Source organism: Actinia tenebrosa, unplaced genomic scaffold, assembly GCF_029948245.1.
Source record: "Actinia tenebrosa isolate PJP-AT-01 unplaced genomic scaffold, QUT_ActTen_1.0 PGA_scaffold1__47_contigs__length_23844297, whole genome shotgun sequence".
Classification (NCBI taxonomy): domain Eukaryota; kingdom Metazoa; phylum Cnidaria; class Anthozoa; order Actiniaria; family Actiniidae; genus Actinia; species Actinia tenebrosa.
Genome location: NW_028292578.1, coordinates 6,127,312 through 6,146,509, shown reverse-complemented (window position 1 = coordinate 6,146,509; position 19,198 = coordinate 6,127,312). Strand labels below are relative to the sequence as shown.

The 19,198-nt window shown below is 37.3% G+C and overlaps 2 protein-coding genes across 4 annotated transcripts; one reads left to right on the top strand and one right to left on the bottom strand.

The window, feature by feature from the left end:
- Nucleotides 1-26: 26 nt before the first annotated feature.
- LOC116307301 (uncharacterized) lies at nucleotides 27-6,702 on the bottom strand. Of its 3 annotated transcripts, none has more exons than XM_031717483.2 (5): nucleotides 6,501-6,702; nucleotides 4,768-4,852; nucleotides 1,826-1,945; nucleotides 930-1,360; nucleotides 27-614 (listed from the first exon to the last, which is right to left on the bottom strand). In XM_031717483.2, the coding sequence occupies exons 2-5, from the start codon at nucleotides 4,841-4,843 to the stop codon at nucleotides 570-572; spliced, it is 672 nt and encodes a 223-aa protein (XP_031573343.2). In that variant the 5' UTR covers nucleotides 4,844-4,852; nucleotides 6,501-6,702; the 3' UTR covers nucleotides 27-569. The 3 variants fall into 3 exon arrangements, with proteins under 3 accessions (XP_031573343.2, XP_031573344.2, XP_031573342.2); XM_031717484.2 differs by having other exon boundaries at nucleotides 6,505-6,702; XM_031717482.2 differs by lacking the exon at nucleotides 6,501-6,702 and adding an exon at nucleotides 5,946-6,029.
- LOC116307298 (thyrotropin receptor) lies at nucleotides 3,995-17,987 on the top strand. Its single transcript, XM_031717473.2, has 4 exons — nucleotides 3,995-4,021; nucleotides 13,546-13,733; nucleotides 15,459-15,530; nucleotides 15,755-17,987. The coding sequence occupies exons 2-4, from the start codon at nucleotides 13,546-13,548 to the stop codon at nucleotides 17,142-17,144; spliced, it is 1,650 nt and encodes a 549-aa protein (XP_031573333.2). The 5' UTR covers nucleotides 3,995-4,021; the 3' UTR covers nucleotides 17,145-17,987.
- Nucleotides 17,988-19,198: the final 1,211 nt, after the last annotated feature.

Here is a 19,198-nt window from a genome sequence, read left to right as displayed (position 1 = left end):
TGATGCAATGAATCAACAAACACGGCTGCAAAGCATGTGCCATTCATATTCATAATAATAATAATATTCATTACAGCGAATGCTACTAGCACAAAGAGTGGCGTACGACCTGTGAGATATCGTACGACCGTCGTAGAACAGAAGAGTTGTGCAGTCCCGGTAGAATCTTAGATGACATAGGCAGTGGAACGGTTTGAAAAGTGGCCGGGATGCCACACTAAGCTCAAAAATTAGCTAAAATATCTCGATATTTAAAGATCTGATCGCGGAACTGATTATGAATTGTATCATGTCCTTTGATAGTAAGAGAAAATTGCCTCGTTATCCTCGTATAGTACTCTTTAAAAAAGATACTGTATAATTGTTTGTGGGACAAGAATTTAATTTCACTGGGAAAATGCTGCAAAGGTGATTGCTTCGCTATTTTCTGATGGGGAACCATGAATAATTTGTGGTTTTCGAAGAACAAAAAGGCAATAATAGACTTGCGGTGTATAGCAGTGTTGTCCTTGATATAGAATCAGTAAGATCTGATCATTTTTTGCTCTCTCAGTCAGTCTTTGTAATCATCACGCTGCACGTACGCTTGCAGCTTCGTCATTTCCTAGTAATTCCTGCAAAAAAGAGACTTTGTTAAGATAAAGGATGTGGAATATACAAGGGTAGCTATAGCACGAGTTTCATTGACCGAATAGGTTGGGGGATAAAGATTATAAATTTATATAGAAGCAATCACTAAGGATGTGAAGTTTATTAGTTCCTTAGGTTCAATGCCCATATTAGAAGCCAGCGTTCCTTGTGTTCCTTGTGTTCAGCATGCATCGTAAGTAATACAAGCAACTGACCACAAGGATCGCTGACTCGCCGGGTCGATCCCAGACACATAACAGACGTTTTGTATTAAAGGATCAGTGATAAAGGTACCATACCCTTATGGCGGCGTCTCTGTCAAACAGTCGAAAAACACTTCCAGATTTAGGAGAGAAATTATCAACGTGATCCAGGAGTTCACAGTTGTTTGATCCCGCATTCTGATCCTGATTGAAGTTATAACCCAGGCAAAGATGCGCGCGCAAACACAGATCCTCACAGTGAGACTCGGATACCACAATATGTTTAGAAAACACGTGACCAATCATGTACATATTCTCAAGTACATTATGACTGAAGGGTAATGTTGGAAATTTACAGTCTTGAACTGTTGATGAAGATGTTTTCACTTGTGTTGGTGAAGTACAACTACTTGCAATAACCATACTAGTAGAGAATTGAGGTGTGACGGAAATGGATGCTGTGACTGAAGGTATTACTGGTATGACTGGAGTGGATTGCGTTACCATTGACGAGGAAGTTACTAACACTAGAAGCAAATACAAAACAACCTTCATAAGATAGCAAATAAATGTACAGGTTACAATATACAGTTTACGATCTACAGGTTATACAGGTTATACAGGTTACAATGTACAGGTTATACAGGTTACAGTGTACAGGTTATACAGGTTACAATGTACAGGTTATACAGGTTACAATGTACAGGTTATACAGGTTACAATGTACAGGTTATACAGGTTACAATGTACAGGTTATACAGGTTACAATGTACAGGTTATACAGGTTACAGTGTACAGGTTATACAGGTTACAATGTACAGGTTATACAGGTTACAATGTACAGGTTATACAGGTTACAATGTACAGGTTATTCAGGTTACAGTGTACAGGTTACAATGTACAGGTTATACAGGTTACAATGTACAGGTTATACAGGTTACAATGTACAGGTTATACAGGTTACAATGTACGATATACAATTAGGGCTGTACCTGGGTCAGTAGGGCAGAGGTTGCATCGATTTGGACATTCATTCTTAGAGTAGCTGTTTTTAGGACTGCACCATTTCATTAGACTCCACCACCAGCACATCTTACCAGTATCAATACAAACTATAATATATCAATATGATATATAAACATGATAGCGTACACTCCATCATAATATGGCTTCCCTTTTCATAACCCTTTCATTTATGACCATCACTCTTTCTTTCTGTTCTTTTTCCTATCTTTTTAATTTTGCAGTCACTTTAAACTGTGTTCACTACACTAATTATTTCAGTATTGCTAGCATATTTTTACAAGGGCAGATACAGCTGGGGGGGGGGGGGGTAGTCAATCACCCACCTTTAGAGTTATAAAAGATTTATAAGAATTAATAGAATAATTAGGTCTTTCCTGGTGTAGCAAGCTTTGTATTTTGGATTTTTTTTTTTTTTTTTTTTTTTTGCATGGTGTAGTTTAGCTCCAAATTAATTATCCTTGTGTAGTTATTGTCATCATGCCTCGAGTCGAATAAAGGATAATATAAGACCTGAAAAGCATGATGTCTTTGTAGGCCGGTGACAGGCATCCCCTTGACTGACCATATTCTGGTTTTATCAGATATGGAAGGAACATTACACCGATCCTTTGGTCTTTTATAAATCACTTTTGCTCTCTATCTGTGTCTCATGACGTCTCATACATTTATTCAATGTTGGTAATTTGTCTCTATCTTAATTGATATAAGTAAAGTCAGTACTGCGATTGTCGATTTTAAAGATTTGTATTGAACCACGCATTCCATTAGCTTGATCTAGATGGTTCGTTTAGGTGCTGCTTGATAAGATGTGAATAATAACAGTCATATAGCATATGTCAAAATACTGACATCAGCAAAGTTGTCTATAGAAAAAAGGGAAAATTTCGAACGCACTTTAGGTACTTTTGATGGAACACAGTGGGGGTAAAAACGAATAGTTAAAATATTAGAAAGCACAAAACACGGAAAACCGCAAAACCAATGTTAATTACTGATTACAATGAATATCCTACGAGCAAATGTACAACGTAAGAAATGGACGCTAGTTTTTGATAATCTGTGTCAGCAATAATTGATGTATTGTTGTAACGATCCGAATCTTACCGGCCCATGAACACTTTAATTTAATATCTGTCATGCTTAATGCATATGTGCACAAGATTATTCTGATTCAGATTTTCCCCCCTAAATCAGTGAAGCTAAAGAATGGAATCTATAACCTCGCCGTATTTACTTATACAGAATACTGTTAGTAACTTAGTCGATAATGGTATTTTCATCAAACGATGCAATGCACTTTACTTTATTTTAATTATAAAGACATTAATGATGCCTATTAAAGAGGAGTAATTCAAACACCTTGGTTGGACTACAACCCGCGCCTTAAAGGCGCATTATTGAATAATAGTGTCTGGTTTTAATGTATTCCTTCAGTGAGTTACACTGAATAATAATCCAGCAGCTGGTTGAGGTTAGAGTGGCTATCTATCATGTAATTCTTGGAGTTTGACGTTGAGCTTATTATCTATTGCATCTTTTCATTATAAAAAGTGGGCTACTGAAACATTACTGTAAAGTAATGGCGGTGGTACACTCTTTGTCAGTCAGTACTAACTGGACGGTGATTGGTTGTGTTGACTCTCCAGCCCTTGAAACATACCTTTAAGGTGGTCTAACTAACAAGAGGCCCGAAAATAACGTCTGTAGCTGGAAAACCTGTCGAATTTGAATCAACATCTTGCAAAACTTTTGTAAAAACGATTTGTCAGTTCATGTTGCCTCGTTGGGGATATAACAAAATGTTGAAACACCCGAAGGCATACTTGTACATTAATGTACTTTAGTGCTTAATTGAATTAACTACTTCGATATATCTTACTTCGAGGATGTGTTTTGAACTACTAAGTAGAAAACCTGACGCGTGCTACTCGCCAGTACATTAGCTAGTTGTATTTAAGGTTAGTTGACAAGATCTTCGTGTTAAATCCCGGAAAGTTTTAAATAGAAACTCAAAGTACTTTCCAATCGCTCAATTAATTATCTTTTGTTGTCGATATCTTTAAAGCCGTCCCTTTGTTTTGACCGTTACTTTGTCTGCTGCGCGTTTGAGCATCGTCAGTCATATACGACTCAGAGGGAAAAAGATTGGTGTCTGTTTGAAGGTGAGTTTATATCATGGTCTATTGAACTAGAGAAGTCATGTTTAGTAATATTCAAAGGGACAACGAGTTACGGCTCCTAATTATAACTGGAATACTTAAATTAGTGCAATGATTTATTATTTAGCATTTAGCATTCTATTATTTGGTTAGTGGTGAAAGTGCAACTCCTCCGCCGTGGTAGATATACTCACACAGTGCTTTTCGTGTAATAAATAATGAGACGATTCTTTTTTACCGAACAAGATCAGGGTAAAGTTAGGGTTAGCCGGGGCTGAATTGATTACAATAGTTCAAATGATCAAGGACTATTTTAAAAAAGGGCACCGGTTCTATTCTGTGGTTGGCAGCTGAGTAATGTTAGAGTCGTTTGTTGTATTATTTCCACGTGTTGGTCTCGAGTCAAAACCAAAACAACTTTAAAAGGTTTGTCAGTCTTCATCTTACGACTAATACATCGATCAATCCCTAATGTGTTTTCTATAGGTTTTAAAATGCTGCGCTATAGCTGAACAAAAGACCACTTTATCAACAAGCAGTATTTTGGTCTATTAGCATTCGATCGTACTAGTGCGCATGCTCCGACATTACATGCTATCAGCTCTATCAGCTAAAGATGACGGTTGACAAATCGCTTCCATATGGATGTGATGTGATGTGATGTGATGTCCCTGTCTTTGCGCCTCACGTGACTTAAGTGCGTCATCGACAGGTGAATCTGTCATTTAAGAGTTCAGTTGCTACGTTACCTTTCGTATGGGCAACCATCACCATGGTAACCATCAGTAGACAATGAATCACGTTAGGAAATGAATTAGGAAACATTTTAGCTCTCTGTGAAAGAGAAAACAAAAATTAAAATAATTTATTGCAAGCTATTTTTGTTTTTGAAAACAAATTATCAAGTAGATGTGACTAGAACAGCTCACCTATCTTCTTATAAATTGATCTGTCTATAAAACAAAACACGGTGTTTCTAGAACTGTTTACTAAAGCCTTGATCGTTTTATACCATTAATTTGTTAGGCACTCAAAAGTACCAACAACTAATGATTTTTTTTTTCTAGTGTTGGCTAGTGTTTGAGTGCAGTAAGGTCTTAAATAATTGATTATGGTACTTTAGACTCAACTGGCCGTAGTTTAAAGCCTAAACATGCAATTACAACAAGATATTTCCTTGGTTATACTGAAATTATTAGGCATTATTCGCACAAAATATACGTATGAGCGCATGCATGTTGAACATTGTTGCCGAAGATAGTTATGTTTAGTCTGAGCAACAAGTTGTGATGGTCTTTACTAGTCATTTCACTAGTCATTTTACTAGCTATATCATTAAAAACGTAGGAAAAAACTCATTTCTCTTGCCAGGGAAGCGACCAAGTGCCTTATCATAAAAGTTACAGTTTTACATGCGCATCTGACTTGAGCCGGTCTGCGTCGCCAATATTATCATAAAACAATCGAGTAGTTAGAAAGAAGACCCGATAAGACAAGGGAAAAGGGACATGACTAGAATGTCATCTTACTACCGACATCACTAGTAAAGTATAATATTACTTGCGAATCAGGAAAACCCAATGTAAATATATCAGATGCAGTTCGCATAACTTTTACAATAGTTAGTGACTTGTAGTGTAGGAGATGCCGCATGAAATATCTGTTATCACCAACATCCTGCATAACATTCAGTGTTATGTAGGATGAAATTAAAGCAAAGAAAAGTGTTCTTTACAATGTATAGATAAAATAAGACAGGCTTAAAGACTAGTTCTGACGATTCAAGGGGTAACCGCGGGATTCACAAGACAACTGACCTATTCTGAAATGAGTCCTGAAACTTCTTATCAGTAAAAGTGTGGTTATATCTAGTATTCCCGGTTATTGAGATCTATAGTTCAACAGGTATGAAGGCAGGTTTACTCACCAGAAAACATCGTGTTGCAGTAACTGTCTTTGATCACTCACTCACTAACCCTAACTAAGTGAAAGGAAGATCTGTAGGACACGATATATCACGTGACCTATTTATAGCAATATTAATCAATCGCTCGCGGCTATGTTCTGATAGTTGTTAGGTGGCCGCATTTCGTAGTTAATAGCAACGGTAAAGACGTCACGATCCCTATTGCTCGATTTTTTCACAACAACTTTAAATCACTCTCTGAGAAAAACTATATGACGAAAACAGCATACAGCATTCTTTACTAAATAAGATTTGGTTGGCTATAATGATTACCTGGAATACGTAAATATTTTCTCACCACAAAATAAAGGAATGGAAGAAGATATAAATCCTAAATTGTTGAGTGAAATATCACACAATATAAATATTCTATTGTATCATTATTATTATTATTATTATTATCATTATTATTATTATTCCTTGATACAGCACTACCTACCTACATACGTAACCTCAAAGATTGCTACCTCAGTGAAAATCTATATAATTAGCTACACTGACCACAAAGATACTCACGTACTTAACAGCCTTTCACAAACGGGTAACAATACCCGAGGATACACCAGGAACAAGATCACTAACCCAGCAAGTATAGACCAACCGCTTTACTAACTTAGGTATTCCAACTGAATGTCTTGTATGTTCAGTAAAGCTAGTTAAAAGCAAACAAAGAAACCTTTTGAATGACAGTAAGTGCCATTTATAATAATGTTCGTCAGCTTAAGAGAAGATAAAACAGTATGGAATAATATTCATGTGCACAACTAAGGCAATACAAAACTTTTGCTGGTTATTCAAATCATCTTTCTTTTAGGGAATTATTTTCTAATAATAAAGAAAGTAATGTTTTATATCTCGACTAATTTTGATAGAATTATTAATTTATTGAAATATGGCGTTTTACTCAACAAAATGTTTTTTATAGTCGGTGCTTATTCGCTGATTTCTCGAAACATCTTTCATTGTGCGTCACGCTTTAAGGACTTTTTCATCAGTTATTCTGCGGTTCCTTTGACTGGTATTCAAGTTGTTTCAAATTCACAGCATCTGTCTTCATTACCCGCTATTTTGCCAAGCGGGTCAAAGGGAGTAATTGTGAACAGAACTGAACATGAAGGACTTGATTAAAAGCTTCAATAGGAAGAATACTAATGACAAACATTAAATATGGGCTTTAAAAAACTAATAAGATTAGGTATTCAAATAGAAACGTGTGTAGAGAGCGGATGAAAGAGACTGGCAGGAATGCCTTAAAATACAGGATATTGACTACCAGGATAAAAGGCTACTCAGAATCGTGTTGGCGTTGAATGCCGCGGTGAAAACTTCATTAATTCATTCATTTATTACCTGTAGCTTTAGCTTTACTTTCAATTGGCTTTAATCACCCTTAAAGCAGAACACTTCTGATAATGGTGAAAGAATTATATTCTAGAAAATTAGTTAGTTTCTTAACTTAGAGGCAGGACGGGGGAGCCATGCATGGCTATCGTGAGTTGCCATACTTTGACTAGTGAATACTAAAAGGCTAAATCATTATAGAACATCAAAAGAAGTGATGTAATGATTGTTAGGTGCCGTCTTTTCGCAGCCGCTTTTGTACATGGGAAAAGTCAGAAACCAATTAATATAACAGTTAATAGGTAGTCAAAATAAGTTTCCAGAAGACACGGAAGAGGTTTAAAAGAGTCTTTCCAACCAAAACAAGAACGGATAAAATTGATGGTATTTGCTTTATTTTTTTCTTGTGATGATTTCAGTTCTTCAGCCCTTTCTTGACATGTGTACTTACAGTGTTTGATGTGTTTCTCTTTCACGTTGAGATCAAAGCGTACACAGAATAGACCGCTATATTGCGCGTATTTTCATAATCTAGACAATAAGACGCCATTTTTATTTTGTAGTCGCTTCATCGTTTAAACATTCATCAATAACGGTTTTCAATTTTTCCCGAACTCATTAATGCCAATTCTAACGTGTTCCAACACTCAATAACAGGAGCCGCAGTACCTTCAATAAATCATCACTTAAGTTTGAGTTTTTTATTGCTGGTTCATAAATTCGTAAATTGATAACCGGTCGTTTTGATTCAATCAGTTTTGGCGGTAATTACGGGCGCACGCGTCTGTCTGCAGCAGTAACTGGGATCTAGGCCAGTTAGTATTCAATGAACTATACATGTACACTGATGCATGTTGCGAGTTTCACATGATGTACACCGCATGCTTGATTTTTTTCATTGAGTTCGCTGAATGTCACCACATGACTAGCCACACACTAAGCACCAGTACGCATGTCAGTTTGGTTATAGTTACTAACAATTATTCGCCGAAAGCGAAGTGAATATCGGGGAATATTTACCGAGACGCGAGTCTTCGAGCAGCGAGGATGATATTCTCCGATATTCACTGAGGCTGAGGCAAATAATTGTTTTAGTATAAATACACAGGTGATTCTTTCAGAAAAAAAAAAAAAAAAGAAAAGAAAAGAAGATAAAAGACTTTTTTTGGTAACACCAACAAAGCGGCTGGCCACCATTTTGGATTATCGCTGGAGGTGATTATCGTGTGATTTTCTCGACCAATCAGCCCGCGAGATTTTTAATAATCACCTGTGTATTTTTACTAAACATTATTATTACACTAATTGAGCAGCAGTATAGACCAGTACTACTCGTACATCTCTCGTATCTGTACGTCTCTTCATCCGATCTTTACTGTCGAAATGACTATGGAGAGATAACTCGATGGAGAGGACTCATTCACCTCACCCAGCTACTTATTGATAGATATTCAATACGTCAATAGCACCACAGGTAGCCCAAGGTTGTTATTAATGTATGGGGATTCTTCAAAAGTTTCAATAAAATCATTACTGGTGGGGGGGGAAAATCCTTAAACGGGTTAAATTTTTTAAAAAAATAACCACACAGAGCGAAAGAAGTGCTATTTCTCAATGATCGGGTAAAATTTCGAGGCTTCATTTCACGATTCAATGATTTTATTGAAATTTTTGAAGAATCCCCATACATTTCCTTATAGCATGACACCACAGAAACCAAGCTTGGGCTACCTGTGATAGCACGTGTTGAAATGTTCAAATATAGTCGGTGCTTGAACAATGTGAATAGTGAAACATAGGTGAACATTATTCATCCATCCACCCATCTGTCATTCGTTCATTCGTTCATTTTCGTTCATTCATTTCCCTAGTCAATTTGAAGAATGAATGATAATATCGTTCTAGGGATTCTAGGCACATTTACTGATTCGACTGATGGCTCGCCTTCTCTTCCATACACCGGTAGTTCTAACGTGTTTAATAAACATGTCTTTTACTGAATTTACATCAAGAGATTGGTTAGTAATAACTGAAAACATCCTCTATAAACACTGATCAGAGCGAAATTAATGCATGATCGGGCGGTCTGTCGCAAAAAAGAAATTCCCTTTCACATTGCAAAGCTTGCTTGCTTTGCCTGGCTGGCTGGCTAGCTATTCAATCTGCAAAATAGAAATATATTGTAACTTTCAGCCGTTCAAAGAAAGAACAGATGACACACTAGAGATTAAAGCTCTAAACAGAATAATTCCCCTTCAAACTAGCTATTCAATTATTAAGCCACCCTGGTTGAATATTAATATTCAATTGGTAGGCTCTTTCCTCCAGATTAACGACTGATATTCAAACCGGGTCTCATGTTTAATTAACAGGTGTTTTGCTAATGAATAAGGGCGGTTTCTTTCGACGCCAATTATCCGTGAAGGTTTAACATAAGCTAGAAATTCTCCATCATTGTTAATGATCATTACTGTAGCTGTAGTTCTGAATACTGAAGAGTTGTTCTAGAAAATTTGATTTGAATAAAACATAGAGAAAAAAGATTCGAGAAATGAATGAATAGGCTGTGTGAGTGTGTCTTGCTGAGCTGTATATATTGGTATTGAGCGTTGTTTGGGCTTACAGGTTGCTCTATTATATTGAACAAAAACAACCAACACAATTACTCTCTCCACATCACATGCATCTCCTATCGTAGACAAGAACTCTTTTACGTTTGTTGTTTGTATTCGAGTTCGGCGCTGAAAGCCTGGGCGTCGAGTGTCTCCCTAAAGCAGGATAAGAATCGTGTATTGTGGTTTGAACTGAAGCTCAATTCAAAAACAACAAGGCTCCAGTTGAAGGTTAGTCAAGTGGGAAAACATCCTTCATGAGAACTTGTATGAAACTAAAAAAAAACCAAATATTTGTTTAAGCACCAAAACTACGAGCAAACATTCAAAGTGTGTGCCATTAAATAGTAAATAAACGATTGGATAATAGATAAATTAGATACTAAGGCAGATAGAAACTGTAGATAGATTGATGGATTTTCCCCGTAGTAGTTTTTACCAGAAAATATTTGCAGTAGTTTACTGTTTATAGCTTAAATAGTAGAATTCGTGGCGTCTGTGGACAGGGAAAAGAAAGTGGAGCTGTTTCGAGAGGAAAATAGAGTATTGTGGTTGAGAGAGGGCTGTGGTTTAATCGCTGAAAGATACATTGAGAAGGATTACTAAAGAAATACTGAAAGAACGCCACATTTGATGGTACTTAAATGTGTTCTTTAGAATCAAAAAGATTATAGCTTTTTTTAATCCTCAGAGCATTAAGAAACATAAGATTGAAGGTAAGCTGAGTGTTTTGCATATTGTTTTCAGCTGTTCGTAGTACGTACGTGTGTACCACACGCCAAGTTAGAGTCAAACTCTCTTCCATTACTTCCATTACAATAAAATAATGACAAGACGCGTGTTTTCATATGGAGTAGGATGATGGTGAGGCTGCAAACAAAGTGGGAAAATGCCAAGCAAATAACCATGATATCTTAAGAGAACATAGGGGATATAGTTTAGTGACAGGCACTGTTTCCTGACTTCCAGGTGTCAATGAGTTGTTGGTCTGTTGTGATTCATATTTTGTAGTTTCGTATTTCTCGACGATTCTTTGCATAGTTCTTCTCAGTCATATCTATTACCCTTAGAATTTTTCGTTTTTCTGCTGGAAAAAGCCCAGTTACTTACACCTGCCACTCTTCCAGCCAGCCACACGGATTTTTCGCATCATAAAAAAAGGATATCTTCTTGTTCTGAATTCAAAGCGAAAAAGGCCTAGAGTATTGGCCTATTGGAAGGCTATCCTATCAATGAAGAGAATCTCAACAACCTCTCGAATTAAGGTCTTTGTCAATTCGAAGGTTTGCAAACACGTTGTCCAGTGTGGTTAGCTTAAAAGCTGTTTAATGTTTGATTACTCTTCATCCTCCACCGGCTTTGAGCGGAAATTCGTTCGTCACTCGCCAAATTGATTTTGGGTCGAGCGGTGACGTAATATTCGTCTATTGAATATTATATGGCATACTAGCTCATCAGCAGAGCCAGCTCAACCCATCAGTGACCTCAACGGTAGAATTGTTTCTCGTCGGGTATTCAGTTGATGTTAGACCACAAAGAGCACAGAATCTTCTACGGTAAGTTGCATCAGTCGTAAGCAGCGCGGGCACTTTTACTCAACGATCAAGCTACATTTAGATTGTCTCAGTGATTACGGCAAGGTAAGTAAAGCTGCTAGTTTAACTGACAAGATTTTATGAATCTCGAAATCTGAATTCACAGCCTTTTCAGTTCGTGAGTCAAGAACTTAGAGGTTGTCATTAACAAACTGGACTGAAGAGAGTTCGGTAGGAACTTGAAAGTAGCTCTTGAGATCCATACTGACTGCTGTAGTATTAACTATAGTTTTATGGATTACACTATTTAACCCGGGAGTGGTCACTTCTCTCTTAGTATGGACACAATTTGCTTTCATTCAGCATTTCCCTCGAAACATCAAGCGAATATTTTCTAAATCGGTAGGACAAAAGGTGTGTACTACTAGATAGAAATTATTCATGAGGATACTAAGAAATTCTCGTTTGAATTTGAATATCAATAACGCGGTGAAATATTTTTTTAACATTATACAACCAAGAAATAGTTGCTTCACCCAGAAACGGACCGACCGTGTTAATGAAAAGTCCCTTCAATTTCTGTCGATACTTAATATATATACTTCAATATAAACGTCGGTACAGTCGCGCCAGTCCATGTCAGTACCTATTAAACTCGGCGCCGATAGCGTAGAATTAGGGGTTTTTTAATCTAAAGGCTGAATAAAAATGCGTAAGGTATGAGAAAATACCCGCAGCACCACAAGAAGATAGTTGAATATGATTCGATCACAAAAAAACTGTTGATTTTACACTGGATGGTTGAGTGATATATTAAGATATTACTCAGAATGACTGATATAAGACTTTGGTCACTGGTCCATAGCACAATAAACACACATAAAGAATAAATGAACACTAGACAAAACAATAACATCCATCTCAGCTGGAGTGGAGGGTTGTTCTTAGTCTCAAAACATCTTTCAGGAAGAGATCAAAAATTACTCTAGTCAAATCTAAAGCTAATTTTAATGAGCTAGCTTGTTGAAGTCATTTATAAGAGACAGGCGACTAAGATGGATATCTCAAATACGTTTAAGAATTATAACTAATAACCCGAGGCAAGATTTCCTGTCCAGATATTATGATCAAAGAATACTTATTCTAAGTTACATTGCGACATTGATCAAACTAAGCTGGCGCTTTCCTTACACAAACCAGACAAAAGTCAAGGATTGGACCAAAATCATGGTCAATCTGGTGATAGCTGGAGACATGCTGGTCTCTTTAGCTTTATCTGCATGCACTACACCTCCTAAAGCAAACCCATCTCGACGCGGTTTAATTGAGATTTTAATGAAATCCATGCATTTTGTCGTGGATGTCAGTCATGGCAGATTGCCATACAAATATTGTCCTAGACTTAATAATAACCATTCTGTGGTTGACAAAGGGAGTCATTAAGCTTTTAGTGGTTATTAATAATGGTTTAATAGCGCTAACAGACACATACCACACTACAACGAATGCCATATCATGGGGCAGTCTTCTCAAATCAAACCACTGACAATCAGAGTTTGATAGTTTGATACACTACCGAGAACATTAAAAAGCAAGGCAAAATATCCGGCACGTTTATCTGACAAGTGAAACATGTGAACGATTTATTTGAGCGTTGAGTCAATACGGCGTGGTTTCCGGCGGGCCAGGACCTTTACCGGACTTGACACATCACATATAATAATTTGATTCTTTTATGAATAAAGTCTATACGTATTGCCTTTACTTGTCCATCAAAGACGTGGGAATTTTTAACTTTATGCATTGTTTGTCGGGGTCGGTATATTCGTATTAATAGAGTGATTTAATAGTCACACTGTTGAATAATAAATAACTTATCTAATTTAGGTGACGTCAACTATTCAAAAGTTTGAATAAATTCACTCTACATGATGGATAGACGTGAGGTGATGCGTATGTGGAAGGATAGGATTGGTTAGAGAGGTCATACCTGGTACAATTATCATAATTATAATGAATCAAATGTTCAGTTATTAATCTTGCAATTGCATTTTCTGTTTTTCTTTCTGTCAGATGACTTGTCTGCTCTTCACATTCATCGTCGTCATCTGTTTCTCTATCAGCCAATCACGTGATCCCTGTAATGGTAAATCATTCGTGTGTTCAGAAGACCTAAACACCAGTGAAGCAGGAAGATGTGGCCTGACAGATTTGAGCAAACTAAAGGCATTTATTCCAGAACCAAGGAAAATATGTACATTGTAAGTCTGATAACAGCTCCTTACTTTTCTCCCGCCCATTTTCCCATTTTTAATTTTTTTTTTTTTTTCCATTCACTTTATTTTATGAGTAGTTTTTTAAACATTACGTGGGAGGAGGGATTGCGTGAGACAGTCTTTTTCGTTAGTTGTAAATTATTAATGAAGTTATTATGCCGGGAAGTAGGAAGTAGTTTTGGTCTACTTCCAATCATAGTCTACTGAAAGGCTATATCCTGTCTGCCGTGTGGACTGACTCCTTTCATATTCGATCTTGGCGGCCCACGAGTGTATTGGTTTTGTCAGTCGTGTGTAGTTCATTTACCAGAATGTCTGTCTGCATTTGTCGATAAGCTGATTGCTCAAGACAATTTGAACTTAAAAAGCCATTGAAAGTCTTGCTATCAGCAGATATTTAGTGTGGGGAAAACCTTGACTGACTGACATTATTTAGCTGGACGTTTCTTGTGTTGTTTTATCGTCAAATATTAGATGAACTATCAATTAATAAAAGTAATAATCTAGATTCGATTTAGTAGAATGTAATAATGAATAATGTAAGTGATTTGAAGAATGTTAATGATTGATGAAAGACATTGAACACTGAAATAGAACCAAACACAGTGTGATATCGGACTAATTTAGTATCAAAGAATGACCAGAAATAGTCTTCGTTTTTATGTACAATCGGTTATTCATGTTGAGAAGCAAAGGAGGAAGCCTATACAGGGCGTTCTGTTGATTCGTGCGTATGAAACTGATACCCTAGAATGTGGTATCATTCGATACACAACGAGGGCAGGCCAAGAAAGATTGTTAATTCGCAGCTTTTACAATGATTTGGAGAATTTTAGGATCAAGGAATGGGTCAAGTCATATTTCTGCTTCAAACCCCCGCCAAGTTTCGAGTGCTCATTCGATAAATAAACATATATTTGTATCTTTATTCATGTTGTGTTTACATAAACATGTTGTAATACTCACTTCAAATCGGCTTAATATGACGATCAGATAGTCTTATTTCAAGAGCTTTTAACTAATTGAATTAATTAACACAACAGTTACTCAACAGCAGTTAACTATAGACACAAGATCATTGTCTGTACGTGGGAAAGTCACTTGAAAAGTTTAGTCTATTTCCATCCATTCATAATGACATGAATTTGCTCGTGAAATAAGAGTGAGTTTGTGTCTCACGCGGTCGTGATGACAGAATGATCAAAACGTTGAGATATAATGTTGCATTGATTTGACTGTGAATAAAAGTCAAGGTGAATGGGCTGGTGATCTGTCAAGTCATTCAGGATATGATAAGTGCGTAAAACACTCAACCAGTCACCGTTTAAATCAATGTATTATGCTTGAAACACCATGGCACTAGTATTAATATAAAGATGATACACAATCTAACCAAACCATCTTGAATATGGTAATGAATAAATAGAGCGCGATTTGCTTTTCGGAATGTATGCTTTAATGCTGGCGGGCGTTAGCCGACATTATAGCGTTAACATTGCATTCATTCTTCAAACCAACTCATCGATCCCAGCCGATCGGTCATAGCTTTCCTATCCTGCTTCAGATTGGGCAAAAACACACCTTAATTTCGGTGTTGTGGTTGTCGATATCTGAGTGACCGACATTCATGTATTTCTACATGTACATATACCAACAGATATTTCAAGCATTAATATATTAATGCGCGTGGTTGTGATTAATATTTCATAGGGACTTGTCCAACGGAAATATCAGCGTAATCCCAGAAGGAGTCTTTGAGGAATTTGCTAACCTTGTCAACCTGTAAGTATTAGAAACGTTTCTCATAAACGTCTTGTTGTGCAAGCAAAGCATCTTGATAAACTCTGGATGCTAAGCGGCCGCACCTTGATGGTCGCTGCCCGCAGTTAGAAATAGACAAGTGCGCATCCTCCTAAAAAGCCGCAGTCGAATGGAATGGACTGAACTACTTACAACAAAAAATTGAGTCATTGTTTTGTATTCATTTTGTTGGTTTTCATCCTCAGAACTCTACGTAATAACCGCATCAAGTCATGGGATACAAAAGGTGTTCAGATCGAGCTGCCCTCACTAGAATACCTGGATATATCTGAGAATGATGACTGGGTACCAGATGATGAGTTATTAAGCATCAAGAGCTTGAAGGAAATCCATGGTGTGAGATGGAACAACCAGTGCAGTGATTGCAGTCTAAAGCGAGATATCAATAAAACATTACTGGACAAGATTAAGAAGAAAGAATACTTTGAATGGGTAGCAGGCTACGCGTGCCGAGCTAAGATAACTAAGTACAGTCATGTCATACAAATGTTTGCTAAGTATGACTTTATTGCAGAGTGCTTCGCCAGAGGTTCTAGTTGTTACAACACTGAGGTAACAGAGACATCGAAAGCTCCATGTAGGGATGTCAATATTCGCGTCTTAGCGTTAGAATACCTGTTTGGTCCTATCGCTATCGTTCTTAACCTAATCGTTGTCTTGACGACAGCATTCTCGGAGCGCCTGCGCAAAAACATTGCCATGGTTCTCGTATCGAACCTAGCCTTTGGGGACTTTCTCAATGGTGTTTACTCTGTCATAATTGCAGTGATTCATCACGTCTATGACTACGAACAAACACGAACATTTGCTGACAGTAAGTGTGATTATATTGGTCCAATGTGGATTCTTGGTCAGACTATCGCCGTCAGTTGTTCACTTGTTTTGACGTATGAAAGGTATCGTTCGGTAGTCAACTCAGTCAAGGTGAAATCTAAAATGAAGATGAAAACCGCTCGTATTGCTATCATGGTTTGCTGGATATGGTCTTTGGTAGTAGCTTTCCTTCCATTTGTAGGCGTCGGCATGTACTCCATAGGTACATTCTGCATTCCTATCTATCCAGTCAAGTCCATCCCTCATCAGTTCTGGTACAGTATTGTAGTAACCTTGATGGCTTGTATAATGTACTTGGTTACGCTGCCTCTCTATTTACAACTCTATCTGTATGTGAAGAAATCAAGTGATCGTATCGGTAGCACAACAGACGTGGCATTGGCCAAGCGTATCTTCGTTCTTGTTATTAGCAACATGTTCTTCTTTCTTCTTCCAATCGCCATCTCTTTAGCCTGGTCTATTCTGAGTAGGAAGCAAGTCATGTCACGGGTAGTAGCAGAAGTCTTGACATCGTCATTCTGTGCTATTTGCCTGACAGTCAACAGCTGCCTCAACCCTATCCTTTACGCTGTCAGGAATAAAACATTTAAGAAAGAGTTGAAAAAAATGATGTACAAAAAGTTTGGCAAGTGTTGTGGTGGGATATGCTTTGCTAACGATAATGGCTACAGTATTGATAAGACCAGCAAAAGTGGATCATCAAGGGCTAGTAATTACCATGTTCAAAAGACTACAGTATAAGAAAGACAGACAGAAATACAGCAGACAGACGCTTACGTTCAGAACGTTCCTCTATAGCCACACTGAAGAATAAAGTAAAGTATGGAAACCAGACTGTTTCTAGAGGGAAGAAATGCATGAAATCGTAGGAATGGCGAAATAAAAAAATCGCCTTTAGCCTAGATGTTGACATTGACTAGTATCTAAAGAATATTGACAATATGCAGTAAGGATTGGATAGGCCAATAATGGCATTGGTTTAACTGCTCTACTGTATATAGTGCTATAGAGACCAAAATGATATGTACACTCAATTTGGAGGAATAACAAGAGACGAAATGAGATCTCGTGACTCAGATGTTGTTTTAAGTTACTCACGTGGAGCAACGTGTCAGTGACTGTTCACACCAGCCCTTCAGATATATGAACAAATGTGCTCGTAATCTCTTGTTCATAAGCACTGATCAGCGTGTGGAACTTAAGTATAACATTAGTAGACCAGAAAATATTAATAATTATTAATATATATCATATACATATATATATATAAGATATATAAATAAATAAAGTTAGTTATTAATATATTATATATGTTCTAATACCCAAGGAAAGTCACTTACAAGCTATAGAATAATAATAATGACATTTAGTATAAATACACAGGTGATTATTGAATATCTCGCGCGCTGATTGGTCGAGAAACTCACACTATCACACGATAATCACCTCCAGCGATAATCCAAAATGGCGGCCAGCCGCTGTGCTGCTGTTACCGGGAAAAAATTTGTCCTTTTTTTCCTTAATGAATCGTAAATTGCTGCAATTGTTTCATGTCCTGAAAAATAAAAGATAATTGCCTCGTAATTCTTGTAGTACTCTTCTGTGCTTTTTGAAACAGGATACTGTGTAGTCGTTTGTGGGAAAACTGCTGCAACGGTGAATGGTTCGCTGTTTTCTGAGGCCCCGTCCACACTATGCCGGATAAATTTGAATCCGCAACTTTCACACCGAAACCGAGAAAAACGTTTTCCGTCCACAGATGAAAACGGATAAAATGTTTCGGGTCCACACTAGTCCGATCAAAGGCGGCAAAAACGCTTCATTGCACATCTGAGCATGTATCGAAGCTGAAATTGCGGCCTGCGGTGAATTTTTAGCCTTCCCGCCATGTTACCATGACAATCGTGACGTCATCGTATTCGAAAAATTTCGGGTACGAAATGTTCTCCGTCCACACTAATACGGCTAGCCGGCGTTTTCAAATTGTTCCACTCTGGAGACCGTATTCGAAAGAATTCGTTTACGGTGAAGAATTGTTCCGGATTCTTCCGGACTAGTGTGGACGGCAGGCCTAACCGAATAAATAAATATTCGGATTCAAATTTATCCGGCATAGTGTGGACGGGGCCTGAGTTGGAACTTTGAATTGTGTATCATGGGATTGAAGGAGGACAAGCTGAGCCCAGCGCACGTGCTAACATGCTGTAGCAATGTCTTGTAGTCTTGTTGTTTCCATCTCTTGGAAGAACTATCATTTTTCGACTGATATTCTTAATTCCTTTCCATATAATCGAAGCCTTTATTTGTAATGTTTGTCCGCATTTCGAAGGCTTTGCGATATCTATTTTTGACCGTGAATAATGATATTGACCATTAGAGCAGCTGATGTACGTGAATGTGTCCTATGTGCCGGGGATAGTCCAATCAAGGGTTAAAAGCTAGCGAGTCTAGAAGTGACAAAAGGAACCATTAACTCGAAACCTCGTTAACTGACCCGAACAAAACACCATTGATTTGATGTGTTAATGTGGCAGACTACTGTTGAACTTTCGATTTGAGCCCACGATGTGCGCGCGCTCAAAACCCGATGAATAATTTTCACGATTTTATTGAAGAACCATAAATGTTTTGAACTTCAAGAGGGCAAAATCCTCAAATTTTGCACTTTTTTTTTTTTTGTTATTTTCCGGAATAACAGGTAATATCCCATTATTATAGACAATTCTGTTTATCAGAACAATGTAAAAAATCGTTCTGTTTGTTTTGTGCTCAATTTTTACGATAACTTGCACACC

Excerpts from the sequence above, each read along its gene's own strand:
- LOC116307301 (XM_031717483.2), bottom strand. The coding sequence starts at position 4,843 with ATGTTTCCTAATTCATTTCCTAACGTGATTCATTGTCTACTGATGGTT. Across the intron at positions 1,946-4,767 it reads GATGGTTGCCCATACGAAAG|TTTGTATTGATACTGGTAAG; the intron begins GTAACGTAGCAA and ends GATATATTATAG. Across the intron at positions 615-929 it reads ACAGAGACGCCGCCATAAGG|GAATTACTAGGAAATGACGA; the intron begins GTATGGTACCTT and ends TCTTTTTTGCAG.
- LOC116307298 (XM_031717473.2), top strand. The coding sequence starts at position 13,546 with ATGACTTGTCTGCTCTTCACATTCATCGTCGTCATCTGTTTCTCTATC. Across the intron at positions 13,734-15,458 it reads CCAAGGAAAATATGTACATT|GGACTTGTCCAACGGAAATA; the intron begins GTAAGTCTGATA and ends AATATTTCATAG. Across the intron at positions 15,531-15,754 it reads TTTGCTAACCTTGTCAACCT|AACTCTACGTAATAACCGCA; the intron begins GTAAGTATTAGA and ends TTTCATCCTCAG.